General features: G+C 34.6%; 1 protein-coding gene across 4 annotated transcripts in view; it reads right to left on the bottom strand.

The window, feature by feature from the left end:
• The window catches only part of LOC138708902 (uncharacterized), a 121,716-nt gene that overhangs the window by 13,504 nt on the left and 80,867 nt on the right, over positions 1-27,345 (bottom strand). For all 4 annotated transcript variants that reach the window (XM_069839217.1, XM_069839214.1, XM_069839215.1 and 1 more), the window contains one exon: positions 1,090-1,215. In XM_069839217.1, the coding sequence (XP_069695318.1) occupies positions 1,090-1,215 (126 nt within the window). The remainder of the gene's footprint in view (positions 1-1,089; positions 1,216-27,345) is intronic.

Genomic DNA, 27,345 nt, shown 5'->3' with positions numbered 1-27,345 from the left:
ACCATACTCTCCTGATCTCTCACCACCTGATTACTTTCTGTTTCCCCGTCTGAAAAGTCATCTGAAAGGACGGAGATTCAATGCTGAAGAGGTTATCGCAAACGCGACGAGAGCACTAAGACGGGTTTCACAAAATGGCTTCCAGGCCTGCTTCCAGGAACTCTACACGCGTTGGCAAAAGTGTGTTGTTGCGGAAGGCAACTATTTTGAAGGAAATGCTGTAGAATAGTGTTTAAGGTACGTTGTTTCTATGATGCTAGCAAATTCCGGGAACTTTTTGAACCTAGTATGTATGAAAATTGGAATATACATTAAGTTCGTTTAACTTAGAATTTAGGCTATATGGCATTCAAAATATTTTATTTAAAAGGGGGGTTATAAGGGGGCTTGAATTAAATAAATCGAAATATCTCCCTTATTATTAATTTTCATGAAAAATATTACATAACAAAAGTTTCTTTAAAAATAATTTCCGATAAGTTTTATTCTATGCAAAATGATAGGACTGATATTCACAGTTGGAAAGTGTAGTTTCTCTAGATGGACATAATGCTATAATTTTATTACAGTAACTTCTGAGTGAATCGAGGACAGGTAAGATTAAAATAGCTTCTTATGCACAGAAAACTTGATAGGCTATTCTGTACATTCGTTTCCTGTATTTCCTAAAATAATTTTAATGACCAAATGAATGGTCTCTGGATCAAAATGATCGCATTTTAATTTTTTAATACAATTTAAATTAAGTAACATAAACGATTTATCCTTCTATCAAACACGAATGTTCCCTGGATCAAATTCCTATTTCAATTATGTAATTATTTTATATTTATTTCTAACGGGTGCAGCACGGGTACGGCTAGTGTAGAATATATTACTGATTCATTTCTATCTTCTATTCATATCAAATACAAATTTCGTCTCATCGAAAAAACGCTACGAACTTTTGCACCAACCCAATAGTAACGTTGTTGCAAATGTGCAAACATTGCGTAAAGTTAATTTTACTTGAAAAAATGCTACAATAATTTGAAAGCTATTCTGAACTTCACCACGTGCCAATTACACATGGTGACAGACATGACTCACCGTAATGTGGGGGGCAGGGCCACTCCTCCACGAGCTATCAATCACACCATGAGCGAGAACGTGTAGATCTTCATCCGTGATGGCAGCTTCCAGGTCTTTGCACGTGTTGCTGGTCGGTGCGTAGGCCTAAACATCTCATAAAGTGACCACGGGAACAATAAGTTACACTATATTAAAAGGAATGAAGATACGTACATTAGTATATGAGTCACACAGGCGGTCCAGGTTCGAGTCCCGTCAGGCCTGAGATTTTTATTGACTATTTAGTTTAAGATGACGTCATTCCATTTTCGGTCAATGAAGTGTAATGAAATTTTGAATTCCAACCAATCACAGTCATACATCGCGATAATTTCTGCAGTTCGATTTATCGCTATCAATTTATCGCATGGTCGTTCTTTTGTTTAGTCGGTGTCGCCAACTGTTTTTCCACGTAAATCGATGAGCAAGAAACCATTGTACTAAATAAAGTGCGAAATCCTACTTCCACATCTACATCTTCATCTTATATCTCCATGTCTATTGTATCGAAAGAAAAGACACTCCTTCATAACAATTGTTTATTTAATTAATGTATTAATCAAATTATTTGTAATTATACTATAAAATGTTTAAATTAAATTATGACTTCAACAGATAATGAAAACATTTTTCTGTTATAATAACAAGAGAAAAGCGCAGTACGTGTAATTAACATTTTTAAACCTATATTTCGCTTTTCTCAATTGTCATTACTGAATAACATTCAATTTCTTTATTGCAGTAATCGATATTCATGTATTTCGACTTCACAATGTCTGAATACGTTAGGTATTCATAAATATACAATTATTAGAGTAAGGGAGGGTATTGTCGGATACCATTTTGGTGTTTCAAAATAAAGGTAATTGAAAAAGTTAGAACTGGAATTACTTAGTATTATAATAACCTCTTCGGGTTCCTGCAGATTGTACATAAGTATTAGGTAATTTACATAATATGTATTTGCTGTATAACTTGCAAAGACAAAACAGAAAGAATATCATCACTGACAGAATGGGAAGCTAATGTCGGATACATTAGACATTATTATGTAAGAGGTATGATAATGCATTTAAAATAATATATTGCATATCAGAAACTATTACAATAGTGTTCTGTTTAGCCAACTGATATGCAAACCTTTTAACATCATGTCTGGTTCATCCAAAATATTTTCTCTCCATCATTAACACATCGTCAACTAGCTTCTCTTCAAGTGAAGCTGGGAATATTGGTTTTCGTCCAAGTTTCAATTTAACGGCTTTGGTAGTCTCAGAAATGGACCGTACATAATCAGATAATGTAGATCGAGGTACATTGAATCTTTTGGAAGCAGCAAGATAGCCCAATTCTTTTCTCCCGTACTGCGACAATGGCATTTACCGTATCTTCAGACTTCCGTTTTTTTAGACTGAATCTCTTTTTTCTTTTACTTTAGGCATCTAAAAATATCACAAGAAGAACCAATTCGTAACTTCATAATATTCGATTAATTAGAAAATTAATTACTTACATTAATTAAAAATACCCATGAGTAAAAATGTAGTGGTTTGTTATAGAAAACATATAAATGGGTTTAAGGCAGCTTTTATGTAGCGAGCAGCATTGAAAGGCAGCCGACAATGCCCTCGGCTAGTATCCGACATTGCCCTCGGCTAGTATCCGACATTGCCCTCAGCTAGTATCCGACATTGGCCGACTCTTCACAAACAGTAAAACAAGCCAGCTGCATGAAACATGTCGATAGCATTTCTGCAATTAGAGAATTAAGAAGCCTTATCTATGGTATATCAAACAGTGCATACCATGTTGTGTAAATATAAGAATAACTTGTAACGGATAAATCACATTACTTACCCTCAAAAATTTTTTTTTTTTTTTGCAGTCACGTTGAAAACATGCTATTCACACACAGTGAAGCACTCAACAGTAATGGTTATTCATGCAGATGTTCGTCTACTTGTAGAGAACGTAATGTATTATTTTCACATCAGATTGCACCATTCGATGGAAAAGAAATATGTTATACGAGATTATCCGACATTACCAGACCTACCCGACAATCCCCTCCCTTACTCTAATATTTTGTAAGCCAATTTTAAAGATATATTAAGTATTTATATTTTTATTTTATTCATGAAATAATCCTAATAAATGTCGCTACGCTCGTGGATTTAATCTGCAAATCTCAGACCTCTTGTGACATTACTATGGATAAATTCATAATGGCATTTCTGGCGGACAAGGTCGCAGTTGTAGTTTTTCTCAGGGTTCTCCCGTTTCCCCATGTTACGCGTCTACACAATTCCGTCAACATTTCTCCGTTTCGTCATCATTTCATAGCATTCCCCGAACGCCGACTGACGACGCACAGAGGAGGTTGGCAAAGGGACGAAGGAGTTGCCTACTCGAAACCTGGATACGCCGCGAACCTTAGTGTAGTCAATCGGTGTGGGTTTGAGAATGCTCCTAGCTTGAGGGTTAGCACAGTAGATCTTGAAAAGTCACAGTGCTGGTTAGTAATGCCCTCCTTCCGAAATTTCATTCTAACATGATTAATGATTATATGACGTAGTTCTAAGAACTGATTTCACCAACATGTTTTCCTTTTTATTTAGTCAACTGTTCGAAAACAGGTCCGAATCTCACAAGTGATACTAAGAAGGAATCACTTATGAGGCAACTAGACCAAGAGATATAATGGGGTAGGGTAGCCAGTTCCTTTCCCCCTCCATTGCATACATCGTCAATTGGCCACATAGGCTATTACATTAATCTGACTTCAGCTGCATACTACAAACAAAAACAATTATTGTTATTCCTCTTATAAATGTCGTCAAGTGAAATGTATTGCCTGATAATAGATGTACTTATCAGCCAGAACCTCAATCAGAGGTAATCAACATGTTACTATTCCACATTTAACTAATTGTAGTTTAACATAAATGTGGAAGTTAGTTTCATTTTGGAGATATCTTGTATCATATACGCTTAAGTACTTACATACAGTTACAGCATCAATGATTTTCACAGTAGTCAACACGAACAACAAAATTTAATAAACAATAAGCCTACAAAAAAACTCCAACAACATACAATACCATACTACAGATAATCAGTGAAAGTGCGTCAGAAAGACAATATTTTAACCAAGAACAGTAATAACAACCCAATTTTACGACATAACAGGCTAACACAGCCAATCATAAATATGATAAAAGTGCTATAGTGTTTACAGTGTTTTATAGTGTTTTTATAGTGTATATTTTACTTGTTTATATTTATGTGTCATAATATTGGTTTTAACATAATTTCCTATTTACCTATGTGTGCTTTCAAAAGAAAGAATTTTAACAGAATCTTAACAAGCAACCACACACTGCATCAAGTACATGTATAGTAATTTTGGCTAAATTAAGAAATCATGATAGGTCACACGCACGTGAATAACCCACTACACAATAAGAGGCTAGGTCTTCACAACACATATTGACATACATCTCTGAAGATGATACACACTGAGTATCGAAAACGTTAATATAAATCCAAATACATTAAGATAAGCAAAGGTGGAAAATAAAAAACTGACATTGTAAAATAAATGTGGAAGTTAAATCACATTTAATCCTTTTGCATTTCACCAAACTAAGACGCATTTAAAATAAAGTCAATTACGTAATCATGGCCTTCTGAATCATAGTAAAATCGTAATTTCGAAGGTCATATGTCTTGTCAATGTAGGCACTGACCTTTATAGTAATCAGAAATGGAGGTTAAAATGGTTATTTAAATATATTTTGGGATTACCTCCAGTAATAAATGTTTTTCGTTCTCGTTGTCGTTTTCGTTACCGGTTTATTGTTTATTATTATTCAAGTTGAAGAGGAAGCAAAAGTCCATTAACATTTGTCATGTTTTCTCTGACGAACGTCAACTTAATAAGCATCGGTTTATTATGTTTCATTTAAATAATAACCGTTTTATTAACATTTAATTAATAATTTTGTTATTCGTCAAAATGACAAAAATTTAATTAGTAGGCTAAGTATGAAGTTCATTCATTTTTCGCAAAAGTAAAACTTATGGTGAGAAAAGTCCTGATTAGTCGTTGTTAAAATCAGACTGTATACAAAACATATTTGTTGAAAATAAGTGCTTAATTTATGGTAGGAATTAAACTTTGGCCATGATATTTATTAAAAAAAAACACTGAAAAAGAATAAATGAAAAGAGAAATATAATTTCAACCCGATCAGAAGATATGGATATAAACTTATAAGAAATAATTTAAAATACGAAATATCAGGAATACAATATAAAATTTAATGAATTTGCTCGGAAAGAAGTAATTTCAGAAAAAAAATGAAAAAGGGTAATTATTGTATAGGCCTAGCCCTACAATCTTGTAAAGTCGATATGAACACTGAACTAAATACGAGTACATTATGATAATACAAACATGTGAAGTTTTCTCATAGTTATGATATTTTAATTCCTGTTGAATTTTATCCAGAACTTTTAATACTATTTTATTCGACTTCGTGATGTAAATTTGTCATTAGCCGAAAAATAAGATCCAACTTTCCTTTTCTGGTAAAGAACATTCAAGTCATTATCACTCCAAGTGAACCCTTTCACATAAAAATTAAGCTATGTTACTTCGAAATTTGTGTAATAGGCTAGAAAACACTATTTCCTTCCGTTCATTATGTTCAAAATAACCAAATACTTCAACGATTTGCCGATAATCAATCAAATTGACGGGTCGAAATAGCATCTTCAATTTTGATGATCGATTTAACGAAATTTAAATTATTAAGATCGTTGATAAAGGGACAATAAATAGGCCTTTGACAATTCTTAAGAATTCTTAAGAATACAACACAAACACAAGAACACAAAAAATACATCACACTAACATACGAAAACAAAAACACACAAAAGATTACAACCTCATTCAAGAAATTAAATTACAACATCGCATACAGAACAAATAACACGCTACAAAAACATCTCAACACATAAACAACACAAACAAACAAATAAAATCTCATAGGCGTATACAAACTCAAATGTAACACCTGCAACAACTTCTACATAGGACAGACAGACAGATCACTTCAAACACGTTACAAAGAACACATCACAGCCATAACAAAATTAAAAAACACATCCACATATGCAGAACACATCACAAATGCTAACCACACCTACAGAGACATCAACATAGATATGGAAATTCTACACAACCAACCAAAAAGCCAGAAACTAAATGTAATATACAGACACACAAAAAACACATCCAAATGAAATTCTCAATACACAACTCAATTTCAGAACACACACACACTCTTTGACTCCACATTACACCACACAAACACACCCCCACAGGAAACAACCAGCAACAACCAGTTCTGAAGAAGGCCAATAGCAGGCTGAAACAGGTTAAGCAGGTACACTAAAATTTAACACGAGAAAGATGTATAATACATACTCCGAAGTGAAATATTGTTAAAAGTTGTGTAATCAAGATGTACAATTCTTATTCTTTTGTCATTCGTCTACTTGTATGTAATATAGTTGGTGAAAACAGGTCGTATGACCAAGCAACACCCGACTATACGCGTTCGTCAATTACACGTAATGAAAGAGGACGTACACATGCTGTTGTGTCTAGCTGGTATTAGTCATCTCTCACCGACAAAGATTGCTTTGTGTGGTATGTGTCTTCAGAAGAGGGTCTGATGTCACTTTAATTGGTGTCTCGTAGAATGGGGTGTACTCACAATGCCAGAAACAAGAACTATACAGAGAGTTTTAAAATGTTTTATTATTCTGGGAATTTCAATAAATCTAAGTTGTATTTTCAGCGTCACGATAAATTTTTGTATTTTTCTGCAGTTTATTCCATCACCAATTGAGACACTTTTCCTGAATATTTCTATGTATCGTGGTAGTAGGAGGAAGAAAAATAAAGTGCATAAGATTTGCTGATCATTTAACGTTGTCATATGAAGAAAAGATGATACTAAGGGATATGCTAATGGAGCTAAATGGCAACTGTGAGCAGTATAGGAGGAATATAAACGAAAGCAAGACCATTACCATGGTTAACTTATAGGAAGAAAAATAAAGAAGGTAAACGTGCGAATTCGAAATGAGGCAGTAGAACAACATACTTGGAATGTAGTATAAGCAGTAAAAAGAGTTGCTGTCAGAAAGTCAAAAGGAGGATAGCAATGGCAAAGGAAGCTTTTAATAGAAAAAGGAGCATCTTCTGCGGACCTTTGGAAAAATGGGCAGGGCATAGTTGCGCCCCACGGTCAAATAAGATGCAGCAGATAAAAAAGAGTCCCTGTTTTGTGGGCATAGTTGCGCCCACATCAGGTAGAGAAAAGGGGCATGGCATAGTTGCGCCCCGATGAAATAGGTAGAGAAAAAGACATTACGGGAACTCGAGCCTCGTAATCAACCAACCTTATCGATTTCTTAATCGATTTAATATTCATTATCGATACCGTTAAAATAAACATCATGAAGTTGGCAGTACTTTATTAACTGTTTTTCTACTGATTATGCAATGATTATCAATAGCCTACCGTTAAAATGAACACCATAAAGGTGGTAGTACTTTATTAACTGACATATTCAAATGAGTGAACCGTTGAAATATGGGGCCTTAGCAGTGTTGACATTTTATTAGTGATTTTCACACCGTTTGTGACGTATAGTGGGATTAATTTAAAATGAATGTTAAGTTTAGTTAAAAGGGTAAAGAGTTAATAATTCACAATGGTTCTAAGTTTAAATTTTCTAAACCCTGTATCGCAAGGTTAAGATATCGATATACAAACAAAAAATGCAATTCATTTATTGTGTGTAATCGATAAAAAAAAGTGTTATTTTAAATAGCAAAATTGATCATATGCTAGGCCTACCAGATTTCAATGCAGCTATCACTGTAATATTTTTAAGTAATTTATTTATTTTATGACAATCACTTTCGTGTGTACTATGCCCATTGGGGCGCAACTATGCCATGTCCCTTCTGCTACCTGATTTCTTCGGGGCGCAATTATGCCATGCCTAGGCCTCCCAATTGACCGCAGGGCACAACTATGCCATACTGTGGAAAAATAACTGAGGAAGAGACCACTGAAGTTCTTTGTGTGAAGTGTGACATTGTATGGGGTAGAAACATGGACATTACGACGAAGTGAAGAAAAATGACTAGAAACGTTTGAAATATGGATATGGAGAAGAATGGAGCGTGTGAAATGGATAGACAGAATAATAAATGAAACTGTGCTAGAAAGAGGGGGTGAATATATAACAATATTGAAACTGATCAGGGAGAGAAAAAGGAATTGCTGGGCTAGTTACTTCTAATAACGCCACTGGTTATTCCTCACTCAGGCAGATAGAGATTTTGACCCGCTATTTTAATTGTAGACCAGCTTTCTTATATAAACTGCACTTCCCAAAATAAATACTCTTTACTTCAATCGGCAGAGGAGCTTGCCTGCTGATTCGGAGCTGCGCTTGCGCGTGTTTGATTCCAGCTTGGGTCGATTATCTGGTTTGAATTTTCCGAGGTTTTCCCCAATCGTGAGACGAATGTCAGGTAATTCAATTCAATTCAATTTATTTGGCCATTAGACATATAGTTTTAGGCTTCGTCAGAATACATTGAAAAACATATAAATACATTTTAAAAAACACTAATAAAAGAAACAGTAAAATTTAAATAATACAATGAAAACATGAAATAATTTGAAACTTTTAAATTAAAGAAAACTAACTAAATTGCAATTAAACTTCTTTATTAAAATGCAATTTCATACAAATTTGTGTTGAAAAACTCAGCAACAGAATAAAAAGGATTATTTAATAACCAATAATTGTAAAATCTAGTTTTGAAGCTATTGATTGGTAATTTATAATATTGACGTGGGAGCTTATTATATAATTTCATCCCCATAATTAAAAAGTTTGTGTTCCTCTTGTGTAATCTACAATATGGCATATTAATTTGTTCACTATTTCTAATTTCATGATCATGTATATTGGCCACTAATGAGTAATTGTCGATATTTTGTCGAGTGTAAAGTACTAGATCTTATATATACAAATTTATGATTGTTAAAATCCGTGATTGTCTGAAAAGTGGCCGACAATGTTCCAGATAGTTTGATTTACATAAAATTCTAATGGCTTTCTTTTGTAAAATCAAGACGCTTCCAATTTTGGTTCCATTTCCCCAGAAAATTAGAGCATATGGGATTATCGACTGAAAGAAAGAAAAGTAGGCAGATCTTAAATAATTTTGAGAAACGCAAGTCGTTAATGTCTTTAACAAATATAAAACTCTTGATAGTTTTGTGCATATGTATTCGATGTGCTAATCCCATGTTAAACTGGAGTCTATGGAAAGTCCTAGAAATTTTGTGTAGTTGAGTCTGCTGTCCGTATTTATTAGATAATTTAGGCTGAAAGTTATGTTGATAGTCTAGTTTTTTCTTGATTAAGCAAGAAACCATTAGATTCAAACAATGTATGGTGAATCCTCGGAAACTTATGTTTTTTTTAATTTTTTGGAATGCAAATGCAAATGACTTTTCGGAAAAGTGGCTAGTTTAAGAATTGGGAACTTTAGACTTCGGAAATCGCAGTTTGTAAAAAATATCTTTGGGAAAAAGACACTGTGAAAAATTGTCACTGGGAATTACAGACTGGAAAAAATGTACGGGAATCCACAGAAGAGAAACTTCAAAATCAGATAGGTTTATTTTATCCATATTTCGTAAGAGAAAACAATTAACTTCGTAGGTTGAAATGCATATACATATTTGAAAACAACCATATCTAACCGAGTTGGAATTCGTGTTCATGAATGGCATTCTAGCGCTGAATATTTAAGACATTCGAGCTTCCTTGCATGTCTCACTTAATGTACCATTGCATTTGAAAATGAAAGCGTGTTGCCCTGCCTGTCATAAGAATCCTGAATTAATATTACTATGAGATTGAATAACTGTCATTTGATTACGTGTCAATATTGAAGGGGCTTCACCTCTGCAAATCACTGCCATTAAAACGCCACAAGCTTTATTACGTAATCCCTGGAATTTGTTTATAAGACAACGGACGATTACTGTAATCTTGTAAGGTTCGAAAAAGTTCAATTATAATTGTGGACTGAAACATTTTATTATAAAAATTCAGACATGATTATAATGTTCGTCTAATTTCGGACAAAACTTCTGGAATTATTCCATCTCTATATTTAATTTATTTAAGCCGAGCCCAATTCTGTAATGCTGAAACAACGAATAGGACTGTTATTGAGCGGTTTAGGGTTCGATTTCTTGATCAGAAGTGGGAGACTTATACAGGGTGATTCACGAGAATTTACCGTCCTTTACGGAGCTTATTTCCGAAGACATTCTGAGCAAAAAAGTCATATAAACATGGGTCCTATTCTCAATATTTACAGAGTTACGTTTCGTTATTGGAACGCATTGCTGTGAATGCGTCTGCCTAAGGTTTTCCGTGGTTTTCCTAAGGCGCTAAGACAAATGTCGGGATGAGCCATAAAAGAAATGGACCACGGACCTATATGCCCTTCCCCGTTCCCCCTTTTCTAACAAACGACGTAATGCCGTAGTTCAGAACCTATAAATTGCCTATTTAATTTGCGAGATCACTCATTTAGTCGCAATGCGAAAGGACAGGGAATCTTTCAATTTGCAGATTCAGAATTCACGGCGTCTCTCCTGGCGGTCTTCACCTGCCTTGTCATCGAACAACAGACGACAGAGTCTTCTCGACTCCTCCTTCACTGCGAAATGACACAGTTCATTTCAATGCGCAGATTTACACCAGCCATTTCTTCCTCGTCCCGTCGGGTGATCACTTTGATCACATTTCCGTCCCCTCGCGTACGTGGTACCTAAGAGGTTACGTCCATTTTCGGCTTTCCCCTTCAAAATTTTCTAGAACTCCTTCAGTGGAGCAGCGTAACCCGGAGTGAGACTAGTGGCCAACAGGCTTGGAGCTCACATATTTAGTTTCTTATAGCCCCGAACCCTTTGCAAGGACGCGTTTTGCGTACCTTTTAAATTTGTCCTCCAATTTCTCCTCTTTCAATTCAATTCAATTCAGCGTGATCTCGGTCAGCGTGCAGTCAGCAGCCAGCGCGAGCGCTACGGGAATCAAAGATAGCCGTATGCAGTTACGTAGAGCGACGAGTGCCATTCACAAGCGTGCGGCCAAGTGTACTCAAGCGGACGGCGACATTTTTTAAAATATGTTGTAAACTCTCCAAGACTGTAAATTAGGATGCAAAATTGAACTCCAAATAATTAAGTCGGTTGAAGTGGTGTGATTTGTAATAATTACTTACTCCTAACAATTTTGCTATTCTAGTTATAATTGCAGTCTCCGTGCGCATGATTCCTTCTTCATTATCTTCTTTCTTCAGTTCATTATACATATTGTTGTTTATTGTTAATAAAATAACATTGACAGAAATACAATCTTAGTTCTTCCCTGAAGGAGTAAAAAACTCGTGCTCAGGGAGATATCTAAACACAAAGATAATTTTTTGACACAAACTGGGTCAAGAAAAAAAAATTACAGGATTAAATTAAATTTAAAAATACAATTTCAATTTTAACAATTTAAGTCATACAAATACATATACATATTAAATCAATATATATTCTTTAAAAATTAAATTCCTAACGCTATTTTTGAAATTCCTGAAATTCCTGATACTAGAATTTTGGAAATCTGGATATTTATGAATTATTTTATTGTATAACCTTGGACCAAAGTAGGTACCATGGCTCAGAGCTGTGCTTGTGAAACACTTTGGTTCCTCTAGTCGTATAAAATCGGATCTTTTAGTTCCATATTTATGATGATACAATTTGAATTTATTACGGTTTTTGTGTATGAAGTTTAATAAGGCAATATAATAAATCTGTTTAATTTTCAAAACATTAAAATCAGTAAACAAAAGCTCGGATGAGTAATCAATTGGTTTATTAAGGCATATTTTAATGATTCTTTTCTGAATAAGTATTAGTGGAGTGAGATTAGAATTACAAGCATTTCCCCACCCTAAAATTCCATACTGGAGAATGGATTGAAATAAAGCTAAATAAATGAGACGTAAAATATTAACTGGTAAATATGACCGAAGTATAACAAAGATATAAATTGTTTTACGTAATATATTGCATAAATATGTAATATATTTGTTCCATCGTAAGTGTTGGTCGATCGTAATGCCTAAATACTTAACTTCTGAGGATTCGGTTAATATGGGACAATCACAATTTTGAGAAGAACAATCTGAATGATGAATTTTGAGCCTAAAGGAAGATTGAGGAGATTGAAGGCCACTGGACCTTAGTGAAAATGGAACAACAGTTGTTTTGGATGTGTTTAAGGAAAGAGCGTTTGAATCAAACCACTCTTTAATTACCTGTAATCCATTATTCGCATTAATATAAGTGCCTTCCCAAGATTGTTCACCAAAAAGAATTACGATATCATCCGCATATGAATATATAACCCCATTATATATGCGTAAATCTGTTAATAACAAATCATTTATATAAATCAAGAATAAAATTGGACCAAGAACTGTGCCCTGAGGGACCCCTACTTTTATGTTTTGAGTAAAACTAAAATTATTATCAATTTTAGTTACTTGATTTCTGCTATTCAAATATGACTTAAATAAACTTAGAACATGACCATTAATGCCTAAAAAGTTTAATTTACCTAATAAAGTATCATGGTTAACGGTACACGCTTTCTTTCTTGGAGGAGTAACTGCCATGTTATTTACTTTCTTTGACATTATTTACTGTAATAGAAATCTAAACACGAAAGAAATTAATTAAAGTGTGAAATTATATTCCTATCGAATACCCAAGTGTATGTAACACATCAAGTATGTTATATTTATTTACACTTATCTAACTACAATCTTGAATTGTAACCACAACGCAACGCAAACCTAAAATAACTATTATTCATTAATATTAATACTGATATTAATTAATTATTTTTTCTCGCTGTTATTTATACTCGCTTTAACATCTTTGGTAATATCGCGAGTTAATCTTTTAGCTGAAATCCGAAGGCCTGCGTACTATTGTTGAGACTCGTTCTATTGTTGTGAACTAGATGGCGACTGTATAATATAGGGTAAATTAGGGTCTGTTGGACAGTCGGGCATGTTGGACACTTTGTACTTTAACGTGTGGGCACTACATTCTGCTAGAAGTCAATGACTGAAGTAGCCCCACTCATGGCTACTTCCGTCATTGACTTCTAGCAGAATGTGGTGCCCACAAGTGGCGTGGTAACACGTTAAAGTACAAAGTGTCCAACATGCCCGACTGTCCAACAGACCCTAATTTACCCTATTACTGATTTGTTATGAATATGATTTCGGTGATGGATGAAGCCTGTGATATTCAGGGATGTTGTGGCCCGAATTTCCTGGCATTTGCCTTACGGTTGAGGGAAAACCTTGAAAAAACCTCAACCAGGAAATTCAACTCGACTGGGAATCGAACCCGGACCCTCTGCGTAAGAGACCAGCATGCCGACTTCTACACCACAGAGGTGACCTAATTATTATTATTATCACGTTCAAATTTCATTAACTTCCCAGAAATCTAGAATAATTTCAATTTTCAGAATTTGCACCACCAACTGCTGTCACTGTTGCCAACATAACAGTTAGAAAATCAATACCAGTTGTAGTATTTCTCAGTACCGAATTTCGAAACGAATTTGGCAGAAGAAAATTCAACCTGCAAACTAGAAAATCACTATAATCCACTGGCATATGTAGTAATGGCGGAAAAATTGTTAGGTTTCACCCTTGGGGTATTAAGTAAGCTTATCCGGACTGTACCTATTGCGTCTTATTTCTCTACGCTGATCCCCTTCGTTGTCCGTCAAAGGTCTCTGTGGTCTCACGAGATGTTGTTCTACAGAAATACGGTATTTGCAGTTAATCGAGACGTTAGCACGCGGACATGTTTAACCGCAAATCAGGGAACACCAAGCAGACAGTAATAGCTAGAGGTAATTTTACCTGGGTGAGGTTTTTTTGGGTAGTAGGGCTCCATATAAAACAAGGGATGTATAGCTTTACTTCTGTCCCGAAGTAATCATGCAATGGATATTTTTCCATTCGCTCTTTAATAATCAGCCGGCCTAGCTTGGGTTTTAACCCTCAAAATTCTGATCTAATTTCATAAATATATGCTGACCAGACGTCCCCGATTACCGGTGACAGTCCCTGATTTTGAGTTGCTGTCCCCGGGGAACAAATGTTCCCTTTTTGTCCTCGGAAATTAATTTCGTTCCCAGAAGTTTTGATTTTTGTTTCAATAACATTTTACGTAAATATTTAACTATTTTGATGAAACTGCTGCGACTCATGCACATTTCTGAACGGTTCTCATTATGAGACAGAAGAACCAGCGAGGACAGTATGAGATATTCTGCACATCTTGAAGAGAACTCAGCATCTTCGTCTTCATTCGCGTTGCGCGGAAGCGTTAGAACTGTCGCAGCGTCCATTTTTGAGCAGTTAAAAAAAATAGGTGTTTTGTGACAAACCAACAGGTGAAAAGTGGTATGATGTTTTTCAACGTTCCAACCCATTTGAAAATCTTCTCAAAATAGTGTCATTAATCATGTGCCTTTCAGTCAGTAATTCATCACTTGAAAGACTTTTTTTTTCTGCACAATGAATTCAATCTGGACTGATGAATAGTCAAGAATAGAAATTGAAACAGTTAAAGCTTTGTTACAAGTGAAAACAAACTTTAATTTCTCACGTGAAGAACACATATTCTTCAGACAAGTACTTGTAAAATGTGAGTTAGAGTTCAGTGTGTACAATCCTATGTGAGAAACTTCCATGCATGCGTCAGTACTGCAGTTTAATTCTTAGTGGCTATAATTATGTAAGCTTATAGAAGTTATGTGTACTATGCACTTAATTAAAAAAGTTAAGATACTCTACAAATTTAGTGCGTGAAGTACTACCATTATATATAGGCCTACTGTAACATGTATTTTGTGCAATATTTCAACGGAGAGTAACTAGATAAGAGTTTGTGGTTTTTTTGAAATTGCCGATGTCCCCTGCTAGACTATAAAAAATCCGGTCAGCCTACATAAATACAGAGTCTTTGAAATGTTTATCTTGCATTTACTCAAAACTAACTTTTGGTAGTTACGACAGTACTATTTTAACGGTGTATAAAGCTGTTTACTAGCCTCCTGGAAGACATATTCCGTAAGCTAAAGTGGAAGAAAAGACATGGAATCAATATAAACGGATATCGGCTGACGAACCTAAGATTCGCGGACGACATCGTACTCTTCGCTAAAAACGCCACCGACCTACAAGAGATGATACAGGAACTAAGCGATTGCAGCGCACACGCAGGCCTAAGCATGAACATGGAAAAAACCCAAGTCATGACGAACAGCCAACCACAACCCATCCAAGTCAACGCAACCAGTTTACAGTACGTGGAAGATTACATCTATCTGGGCCAATTGGTCGGATTCAAAAGCTGCATGACGAGAGAACTAAAAAGAAGAATTGCATCAGCATGGAGAGCTTTCTGGTCACTGCAATTCATACTCCTTGACAAGAAACTGAACCGCAAACTAAAGCTGGAGGTGCTGCAATCCTGTATCTTCCCAACCTTACTGTATGGCTGTCAGACCTGGAAACTGACCGTGAACCAGAAGACACAGATTCAGATCTGCCAGCGCAAAATGGAGAGGAAAATCCTAGGACTCTCCCTCAGAGACAAGATTTCCAACACCAGACTAAAGCAGATGACAAACACCAGAGACATGGCACACCAAGGGGAACGCCTGAAATGGAAATGGGGAGGCCACGTGTCGAGACTCCAAGGCTGCAGATGGGCGCATATTTCCACCACGTGGGATCCACGCATCGGGAGGCGAAACCGAGGAAGACCTGGGACCAGATGGGCGGACTTCTTCAAGAGCCTAGCTGGACCCCTGTGGTCCAGAACAGCCAAGAACCGAGAAGAATGGAGATCGCTACAGTTTGCCAGTATCGAGTGAGAGTGCAAGTGTACACACACAAACGACGAACAAAACTTATATAGAACAGAATCTACCGTCATGCGGATTAGCTCACCGCATGATCTCTAAAGAGCTCCCCTTTTAGGAGGCCATAGCCCTTCACGGGAAATCCAAAGGCTATTTCATTCATTCATTCATTTCATATATATTAAAAATAATTGGAGGAAAATTACTGAAATAAATAATAATTCATATACATTCCAAGAAAAAAATTAAATGTTGGTAGACTACCTAAAAGATACAGTGATTTCTGATATGGGAACAGGAATACGATTCCTAAACCGGGACAGAATATAAATAAAGAGCAGACATGTTTGTCTCTATTGGCAGTTGGACATGTAGGCCTATTTAATGGCATATTAGCTTTCATTGCCCACGTCTGAAGGGAAAATAAGATCTGGCAGTCCCCTGAAGAGACTAGTAGATAACAGTAGCTATAGGTATTGCGATACAAGCGTGGTAAGTGCATTATAACAGAATCGAAGAAAATTTAGAGAAGATAAGGCGAAATCGAGTCTTCTCTATTTCCGAGATTCTGTTATGTACTTAACACATGTATTGCATGTATTGCATACTATTTTTTGGCCGATCTTAATAAAAAAATTAATTATTATTAATCATTTTTTTTTCGATGTTGGTAACTCTATAGCATCTATTAGATGCTTTACGGTTGTGCTAACAGATGGAGTTATTTGTCAACAATGTGACGCTGAAACGTATGTTCAGGTTACTCCCAGCGACAGTCTTGATGTATTTTATATAGATGTATGTATTTATGTGATGATTGGTTAATTAATATTAACCCGGCACACTCACAATCATACAAATTTCCAGACTCTAGACACCTAGGGAATTTTTCTTCTTCAAGAAAAATTCACCGAGAGTCGAGCCCTGGAATCGAACCCGGGAGCTCCTGATCTGGAAGCCAGCATGCTGACCAACAGACCACGGAGGCAGTCTAATCATTTTTAATTTATATAAATAGTTTGTTTTTGAACGCTAACATTTTCATGTGTGATCGCCGTTTGTTATTTGTTGATAGCTGTCATTCATTTGTTATTATTCGTATTTGTCGATAGGTGTTATTCATTTGTTATTATTCGGCGGCGATTGTGAAAATGTTGTAATAAAAGAAATTGTAGAAAGTTTAATTTATCTTCAAAGAAGTAGGTAGGTGACGCATTAATTATACATCAATATAAACAAATAGCATATCGAAAATGTTTGTAGGTGCACATTAATTATACATCAATGTAAATAAATTGCATATCGATAGGCTATAGGTTAATGCTTGAATACATATTTTACTCCATGGATATTTTCGCGTTCAGCCACGATCTCACGAGTGGCGCTCAGAGCAACAACCGGAAGTTGTCAGATATGGTTTTCACGCTTACGTCTTATCTACATTAATTTCTCTTTTCTTACAAATCTGCACTCCAATAAATTAATTTAGAAAGAGTGCAGGTATAATAAGACATTTAGTTATTTCCTTATAACACATAGTGGTGCGCGACACTTGATTGATTGATTGATTGATTGATTTATTTATTTATTTATTTATTTATTTATTTATTTATTTATTTATTTATTTATTTAATTTATCTTGCTAATAATTGCAACATAAAATATAATATAAACAGAAAAACTTTAGCTTGCCCCTGAAAGAGTAGAACTCGTGCTCAGGGGCGGATTCCTGAATTGAAATTAAGAAGTATATAATACAATATACAATTCGAATTGACAAGATTGGGATATTTAAATAGTTCGTTACTTTTAAGTAAATAAATAAAATTGATTTGATTTATTTACTTACCGGACGTGTGTTGTAAGTTTAACTTACAAGGCCTACCAACAACATCAGTAAGGTTGTTAAAAAACACAATCGGCCAAAAAATACATTTCGAGACCGAAGTAGACTGCATAGCCTAATAAAGAAGAATAATGATGATGATAATGTTGATAAGAATGATATAATAACAATAACAACAAAAACGCCTACATATTCTCTAAAACGTATCATTAGTACAAAAGCAGAAATCTGAGAGGAAACGTGAATATAAATTGAAGAGTTGAGTATAAAATATGCATAAAGCAGAGAATGAATATGAAAGGGAAATACAGTAAATAAAAGAAAGATATCTCATTTCATCAACTAATGGAAACAGAAGCCATTGTCTCGTGTACAAGGCCACCTGGGAAATCTACAAGTTGGGAACCTGTATGTATCTTGCGTTGATATTACTGAGAGGGAGAAGTAAATTACACACCGAAGGCGAATGATCGACAGCTTTCATACGCGTACACGCCCTGTACGGAGCAGCGCCAATGGGGGAGAATGCATGTCTGTCCCCCCGGCCAGACGCCCGGGGCTGGATTGTGGTTTGTCAGAAAATCGCCGCGATAATAATGCTTCAATCACAAAGCCAGTAACACACCATCATGTAGCTTGGATATTTTATTTCACTGTTGAGATGGTTGCCTTGGGAACCAAGCTACGATGGAAACTCATGAATTTATTCACATAGTCTCTCCTGGTAACTCACAAATGTCTGAAAAATAAATACCCTGTTGTTACCGATCTCGTAACTTGAAAATTGCTCCTCAAATCACAGACATGTTCTTATCATTTTTCTGCAGCTCTTCTTCCTGCAATCTTCATCTTCTTTTTTTTTTTTAATATACAGAATAAAGGATATAATTATAAACAAACAAGAGAAATAGAAATAAAATAATACAATCAATATAAAGAAGGAGATACAGTAGTATTAACAAAATTGGAGACCGAATGAGCAGCGCTCGTGTTCGGTCGCAGTTCAATATATTATTAATAGGCCTATAAGAGAATATAAAATAAAATAAAATAAGAAATAAAATTAAAATTACAGTTACAGAAATTATATAATACAATGTTAATATAAGAGAAATATAGAAAATAAAAATAAATAAAAATAATAATAAAAATAAATAAGTAAAATAAAATAGGAACTAAAATTTAAATTACAGCGGCAATGGAATTATATAATATAATATTAACACTAGAGAAGAATAATATCGCACGTGAAAACTAGGACAATGTATATATATTTAAAAATTATAGAATACAAATATAATATAGGTTGATTAATTCATATACATAGGCTATAAATTTATTTAATCAAATTGAAGATATTAACACGTTTCTAATTTTCTTGTTATATGTTAGTGGGTTACATGTTAGAAGTTCTGAGTGTAATTTAGTTAAAGCATTGTACAACCGAGGGCCAAAATTAATGCTATGCTTTAGACCAGCAGATGTGAGACATTTAGGTTCTACTAATGTTGAATTAATATTTCGTCTTGTATCATAATTATGTGTCTGTAATACAAACGATTTTTATGATAAAATTTTAACAGTGTATACTTATAAATTTGTTCAATATTAAATACATTAAATTCAAAATAAATTAATTTAGTTGGATAATCGAAACGTTTCTTCAAACAAATTTTAATTATTCGTTTTTGTAGTAAATTTAACGGACTAAGATTAATGTTTGTACTTCCACCCCAAATAATTATACCATATTGAATGATAGACTGAATAATGGCCAAATAAACATTTCGTAGAACTCTAATAGGTAAGTAGCAAGGAAGATTAAGAAATTTATAAATTGTTTTACGAAGCCTCTTACAAAGATAAATAATATGATGAGGCCATTTTAAATTCTGATCAATAATGATACCCGGATATTTCACATTCGTGGCTTCTTTGAATGGTGGACATTTACAACTTTTGAGATCTAAACAATTTTCACTGTGTATTATTAGTCTGTATATACATCGCTAAATTTTAAATTTTGAACACTGGCAGCTGTTAAAGAAAAAGGAACTAAAGTTGATTTAGATATATTTAAAGAAAGGAAGTTGGAATTAAGCCATTTTTAACCATATTAGCACCTACCACCTCTCTTATTTTTCCTCCTACATTATCATTCCTTCTTTTCTTCATTTTCTCCTTTCTGCTTTACCTTTGCCTTTCCTTCATTTTTGTTCTCCTTTCTTCTGTTCTCTTTTTAATCCTCTCACTCTTCCTCCTTCAACATTTCCTACTGCTCTTTTTTCTTAGTGCTTTTCCTGTCTTTTCCCTTGTTATTTCTTTTTTTCCTCCGTTTCCTCTTTTCCCTTTTTACTCACATTCCTTGTTTCATTTCTCTTCTCTCTCTTTCCCTAGCTCTTCTTTTTATTCTGCTCTTCCTAATTTCTTCTTCAACTTCCCCTTTTCTCCTTCTTTCCTTTTTCGTCATTCGCGTATTACTTTATATTTCACAACTCTCCCTTCTTAATATTCCATCCACATTGTTTTTTTAACCAAATTTCATTGTTTGCATAGTAATAATATATTAAACTGGAAAAATCATAATATAGAAATAACCCCCACATTTATCTCAGCATGCTTCGCGATTCGGTCGTTACAACAATTTATAAACAGTAATTTCTTAAAGACAGTAGGGGAGAGTCGGGTAGTATCGGACATCGGGTAGTATCGGACAGTCCGTTTCTTTCATCTACCACCATATGGTAGTAACTGAATGACATGGTTACGTTTCTCTATGCGACATCACAGAAACGTAACCATGTCAATCAGGTACTATCATCGTGTGGTAGATGAAAGAAACTCACTGTCCGATATTACCCGATGTCCGATACTACCCGATTCTCCCCTAATATATTTTTCCTATTTTCAATCCAATTATGTCGTATGGAATAATATTCTGCGAAAATTCGGAAGATAGCAGTAAGTTCCTATTACAAAAAAGAGCAATTAGAATAATAGTTGAAGCAAAGCGTAGAGAATTGTGTAGATCATTTTTTTTAAATTAGAGAGTCTGGCCTTAACAAATCAGTACATAATATACTCTTCAATCAATTTCCTCTTATGTAATAAATAAATTTTTTCAACTAATTCAACTATACATAAGATAAATACCCCCAAAAGGAATGATTTTCATACGCCATCATGCTATCAAAGGGAAGTACATTACATGGCAATAAAAATTTGCAATAGTCTTCCTGAGGACATTAAGAATCCTAAACAAAACCCTACATTATTTAAGATAAAACTAAAAAAAAAAAATATTTAATATCTCACACTTCCTATTATGTAGACGAATTCTTGATATTTCACAGTACTTTGTAAATATTTTAATACACTATTTAATGGGAACCATATTGCATTGTATAATATGTTAGTGTTATTAAGGTATTAATTCTGTATATATTGCATATTTTTATGTTAAAAGAATTGGACATGTTCTTATTCTATGCTGTAAAGCAACTGTAAGGATATTATGAAACGAATAAATCAATCTGCCTGTCTGTCCGTCCGTCCGTCAGTCAGTCCGTCCGTCCATCCATCCATCCATCCAACCATCCATCCATCCATCCATCCACCCAACCATTCATCCATCCATCAATATCTATCTATCTATCTATCTATCTATCTATCTATCTATCTATCTATCTATCTATCTATCTATCTATCTATCTATCTATCTATCTATCTATCTATCTATCTATCTATCTGTCTGTCTGTCTGTCTGTCTGTCTGTCTGTCTGTCTGTCTGTCTGTCTGTCTGTCTGTCTGTCTGTCTGTCTGTCTGCCTGCCTGCCTGCCTGCCTGCCTGCCTGTCTGTCTGTCTGTCTGTCTGTCTATCTATCTATCTATCTGTCTGTCTGTCTGTCTGTCTGTCTGTCTTTCTATCTATCTATCTGGTCTAATCTGTCTAATCTGTCTGTCTGTCTGTCTATCTATCCATCTATCTATCCATCTATCCATATCCATCTATCCATCCATCCATCCATCCATCCACCCAATCTATCTATCTATCTATCTATCTATCTATCTATCTATCTATCTATCTATCTATCTATCTATCTATCTATCTATCTATCTATCTATCTATCTATCTATCTATCTATCTATCTATCTATCTATCTATCTATCTATCTATCTATCTATCTATCTATCTATCTATCTATCTATCTATCTATCTATCTATCTATCTATCTATCTATCTATCTATCTATCTATCTATCTATCTATCTATCTATCTATCTATCTATCTATCTATCTATCTATCTATCTATCTATCTATCTATCTATCTATCTATCTATCTATCTATCTATCTATCTATCTATCTATCTATCTATCTATCCCTCTTTATTCTTTCTTTTTTCTCTTTCATTTTTTCCTTCTTACTCTTCCTTCGCCTTTTCGTTCTCTTTTTATTGATCTATTTCTTTTCATTCTTCATTTCAGCAGGCTGTAGCTTCAGCTACTTCTAACCCGTTGCGCACAACCAGGCGTCATCATTGATGTGATAAAAATACCCCTGAGTATTGATAATACACATAATTTGTTCACCAGATCAATACGCGGAGTTGAAGTTTACTTTCATTTGTGTACAATTCGGCACAGATCAGGCACGGAAAGTTACTATGTAAACTCAAGAGCTGTCATAATGTTTACAAACAAATATGCCATGGTTATGAAAAGAGAACTTAATATGCAAACATTCAGTAGATGAAAATGTTTACACGTGGAAGTGTGTCGAAAACGTATTAAAGGTTATAAAAGATGCAAGCATTTTGAAATGCCATGACATTGAAGGTGGGCGGTATATTGAAAATTATTGACAAGATATCAGGTATGTAGTCTAACTGTCGCAAAACTGTCTTTATACTATTTGTATAATGATCTTCGCAAGGCTCAGGGATTGTTTTAAAGCTTCTTTAAATAATTATGCGTTAAACAATGCACCAGTTTATAAGTGAAAAAAGACGAAATAGAAAACCTATAGATGAAATACTTATTATTGAACCTGATTTGGTTTCTTTTGAATTGAGTTTATTATTTTTCTTTGTTCTACTTATTTAGGTTTCTAGTTTTATATGTTTTCCAAATTATGAATATCTTTACATAAATTAATTAACTCTTAAATATTGAGCTGGCCTACGTCTCTTAGACTGCTCGAGTTTGTGAAAAATTCTATTCACATCGTATTTTTGTGAGACACTGCAGTACATGGCTAAGTCAATTTCCTGTTCCGGCGACTCTTTACTTTCTTTTCATATAAATTTAGATCTTCGATTATCTCTCCTTCATGCCGGTTTTTACATGAAGCAGGTAGAGATATTCACTTTTACATTACCACAATCTTAATTAATCCCAACAGTCTAAATAGCACCTCCGACATCACAACCATAACCAAAATCTCTACCAATAGGGCTACTATGATCACGTAAAAATATACCAACTACCTTTATCGAAAACATAGTCATGAGTTTGATACTTCTTGCATTGTTCAATTTCTTTTTTTTTTTTTTTTTTTTTTTTGTTCAATGAATAATTTTTCGTTTACTTCTAACGTATTAATTACCAATTTTGTCTAATTTTTCGCAGTCCTCTACAGCTCATGAAATATATTTTCTGATATTTGTATACTAGGCTCAAAACCCAGTTCTTTTTTTTAAGCACCGGGCTGTACATATCTATAATAGAGGAATTTTCATTGCTTTCTATTTTTTTCAGCTAGTAATTAATTTTTTTATAGGTTTGGAAATAAATTCTGAAAAGACTAAGCATATGATTATGTCTCGTGACCAGATTATTGTACGAAATGGAACTATAAAAATTGGACACTTTTCCTTCAAAGAGGTGGAAAAACTCAATATCTTGGAGAACCAGTAACAAATATAAATGACACTCAGGAGGAAATTAACCCGGAATAAATATGGGAAATGTCTGTTATTATTCGGTTGAGAAGGTTTTGTCATCTAGTCTGCTGTCAAAAAATCTGAAAGTTAGAATTTATGAAACAGTTATATTACCTGTTGTTCTGTATGGCTGTGGAACATGGACTCTCACTTTGAGGGAGGAACAGAGGTTAAGGGTGTTTGAGAATAAGGTTCTTAAGAAAATATCTGGGGCTAAGAGGGATGAAGTTACAGGAGAATGGAGAGAAAATTAACAACGCAGAACTGCACTCATTGTATTCTGCACTTGACCTTATTAGGAACATTAAATCCAGACGTTTGAGATGGGCAGGGCATGTAGCAAGTATGGGCGAATCTAGAAATGCATATACAGTATTAGTTGGGAGAGCGGAGAGAAAAAGACCTTTGGGGAGGCCGAGACGTAGATGGGAGGATAATATTAAAATTGATTTGAGGGAGGTGGGATATGATGGTAGGGACTGGATTAATCTTGCTTAGGATAGGGACCTATGGCGGGTTTATGTGAGGGCGGCAATGAACCTCCGGGTTCCTTAAAAGCCATAAGTAAGTAAGTAATTTTTAAACTATCATTAAGTTCTATAGATATAAATTCAGAAAATGTTATAGACAGTTTCCTTAAGGATAGTGAGTAGTGATGCCTATGCGATTAAAGAATTTCAGTATAGAAGTTTAGTTGAATATTTCTAGGAATTTAGTGTTCAGATTAGAATAAAAACTTCCACGATTATACAATAAATCATTCTGAATTCAGTGGTATGAAACACAACTAATTAGTTTCGCATATAAGTGCAAAAGAAAGGCCGTAACTGATAACCTGTTTTCCCGTTTTGCTAAATGTACTTCCATCTTCAGGTGCACATTACTTGCTACAATCTTCACTTATATACCTTGTATTTTTTAAAGTTATCAAGTGATGTATATTGTAAATTATAAAGCAAAATTTAGTGAAATATTCTACCCTCAGTGAAGCAGAAAAATAATATTGAACATTGATTAACAATTTTTGCCATTTATTTCAAAGCATATAATTTTTTTTCTCATGTTATGTGTAAGATATTCATAAACCAATAGGTCTACTTTGTAGAACAAAGGCTGCAGATAATACTTTAAAAATTTCATATAAATAGATTTAGTAGTTTCAGAGAAAAATGCACTTAAGTTTGAAATACATCAAATTACTGAAAACTGCATTAAAAAAATGAATGTGTGAATTACATGAGCCGCCAAATTTAAAGAGGACATTCAAGGGGCTTACCTGCAGAGATACCCCCACAATATATATAATAGAGTATTGTTTAAATGAGTATCTTTTGAACTTTTTAAATCACAAAATAAAAGATCGGATTTTTGACCCCTAATCACTACCTAGTTCCCTTAAGGAATTACGGCTACAGATTTTTAAATAGGTTCATCTGGGTATTTTAGTGCTGTAACAGCAAAGACTTTGTTGTGCAAAAGACGATCATAGAACAACTTCCCCACAATATTTTACAGTATCAAATAGCCTACATCGCTTCTCAACAGCAATAACAATACCAGCTTACGAGTTTACCGTCAGATAGAAGTTGTAACCATTAGTAACCATCATCGGGACTGGTATGAATATAGCCTATGGTTGTAGATCGTCCGCATAAAGATGGTGACGGCAGTTTACATTATTTTCTACTTATGAATTTTATATCGTTAACTTACTTACTTAGGCCTACTTACTTACTTATTTACTTACTCACTTACTGGCTTTTAAGGAACCCGGAGGTTCATTGCCGCCCTCACATAAGCCCGCCATTGGTCCCTATCCTGAGCAGTCTCTATCATCATATCCCACCTCCCTCAAATCCATTTTAATATTATCTTCCCATCTACGTCTCGGCCTCCCTAAAGGTATTTTTCCCTCCGGCCTCCCAACTAACACTCTATATCCATTTTCGGATTCGCCCATAGGTTCTAAATGCCCTGCCCATCTCAAACGTCTGGATTTAATATTCCTAATTACTTCAGGTGAAGAATAGACTACAATGCATGCAGTTCTGTGTTGTGTAACTTTCTCCATTATCCTGTAACTTCATCCCTCTTAGCTCCAAATATTTTCATAAGCACCTTATTCTCAAACACCCTTAACCTATGTTCCTCTCTCAAAGTGAGAGTCCAAGTTTCACACCCATAAAGAACAGCCGGTAATATAACTGTTTTATAAATTCTAACTTTCAGATTTTTTGACAGCAGACTGGGTGATAAAAGCTTCTCAACCGAATAATAACAGGCATTTCCCATATTTATTCTGTGTTTAATTTCCTCCCAGTATCATTTATATTTGTTACTGTTGCTCCAAGATATTTGAACTTCTTCACCTCTTCAAAAGATAAATTTCCAATTTTAATATTTCCATTTCGTACAATATTCTCGTCACGAGACATTATCATATACTTTGTCTTTTCGGGATTTACTTCCAAACCTATTTTTTACTTGCTTTTAGTAAAATTGCCTTGTTTTTCCCTAATCGTTCGTGGATTTTCTCGTAACATATTCACGTCATCCGCATAGACACGCAGCTGATGTAACCCGTTCAATTCCAAACCCTCTGTGTTATCCTGGACTTTCCTAATGGCATACTCTAGAGCAAAGTTAAAAAGTTAAGGTGATAGTGCATCTCCTTGCTTTAGCCCACAGTGAATTGGAAACGCATCTGACAGAAACTGACCTATACGAACTCTGCTGTACGTTTCACTGAGACAAATTTTAATTAATCGAACTAGTTTCTTGGGAATACCAAATTCAATAATAAAATTTTATATCGTTAATTTAAAATATGATATTAATTTAAAAACAGATTCTTTCAAGTTAATTTCTATCTCTGTTAGTAACATAACACTTGATACCTGCGAAGATTATTGTGTTATTCAATGTAGCTCGCTGGTCAACGTTTATAACTGTAAAATCTAACGCGCATAATTCAAACTCTACGTATAATTCGAGTAAGCTAAACGCTCTGGTGTATGTAGCAGACAACAGATGGGCTGATGGACGAACGAATGCGGCTCTGTCTCAGAATGTTACGAACATAATCATGTGGGTACAGAAAATAGACAATATAACATCTGGTTAATGAAACTTCACATAATGTAAATTGAATTCTGTATCCTGAAAATTACGATAGAAACCTGCGATAATGTAAGCGAAGGAGTTATGGTGAGCTAGCTAAATTCTGAACAAGCCACCCTGCTGGTTATTTCATAATTTATATTACAGTAGTTTCTCTACCAATAATGTAGAGCGTAGTTCAATGGAAT

This window comes from Periplaneta americana, chromosome 11 (genome assembly GCF_040183065.1).
Source record: "Periplaneta americana isolate PAMFEO1 chromosome 11, P.americana_PAMFEO1_priV1, whole genome shotgun sequence".
NCBI classification, from domain to species: domain Eukaryota; kingdom Metazoa; phylum Arthropoda; class Insecta; order Blattodea; family Blattidae; genus Periplaneta; species Periplaneta americana.
This window is presented reverse-complemented; position numbering and strand designations above follow the sequence as displayed.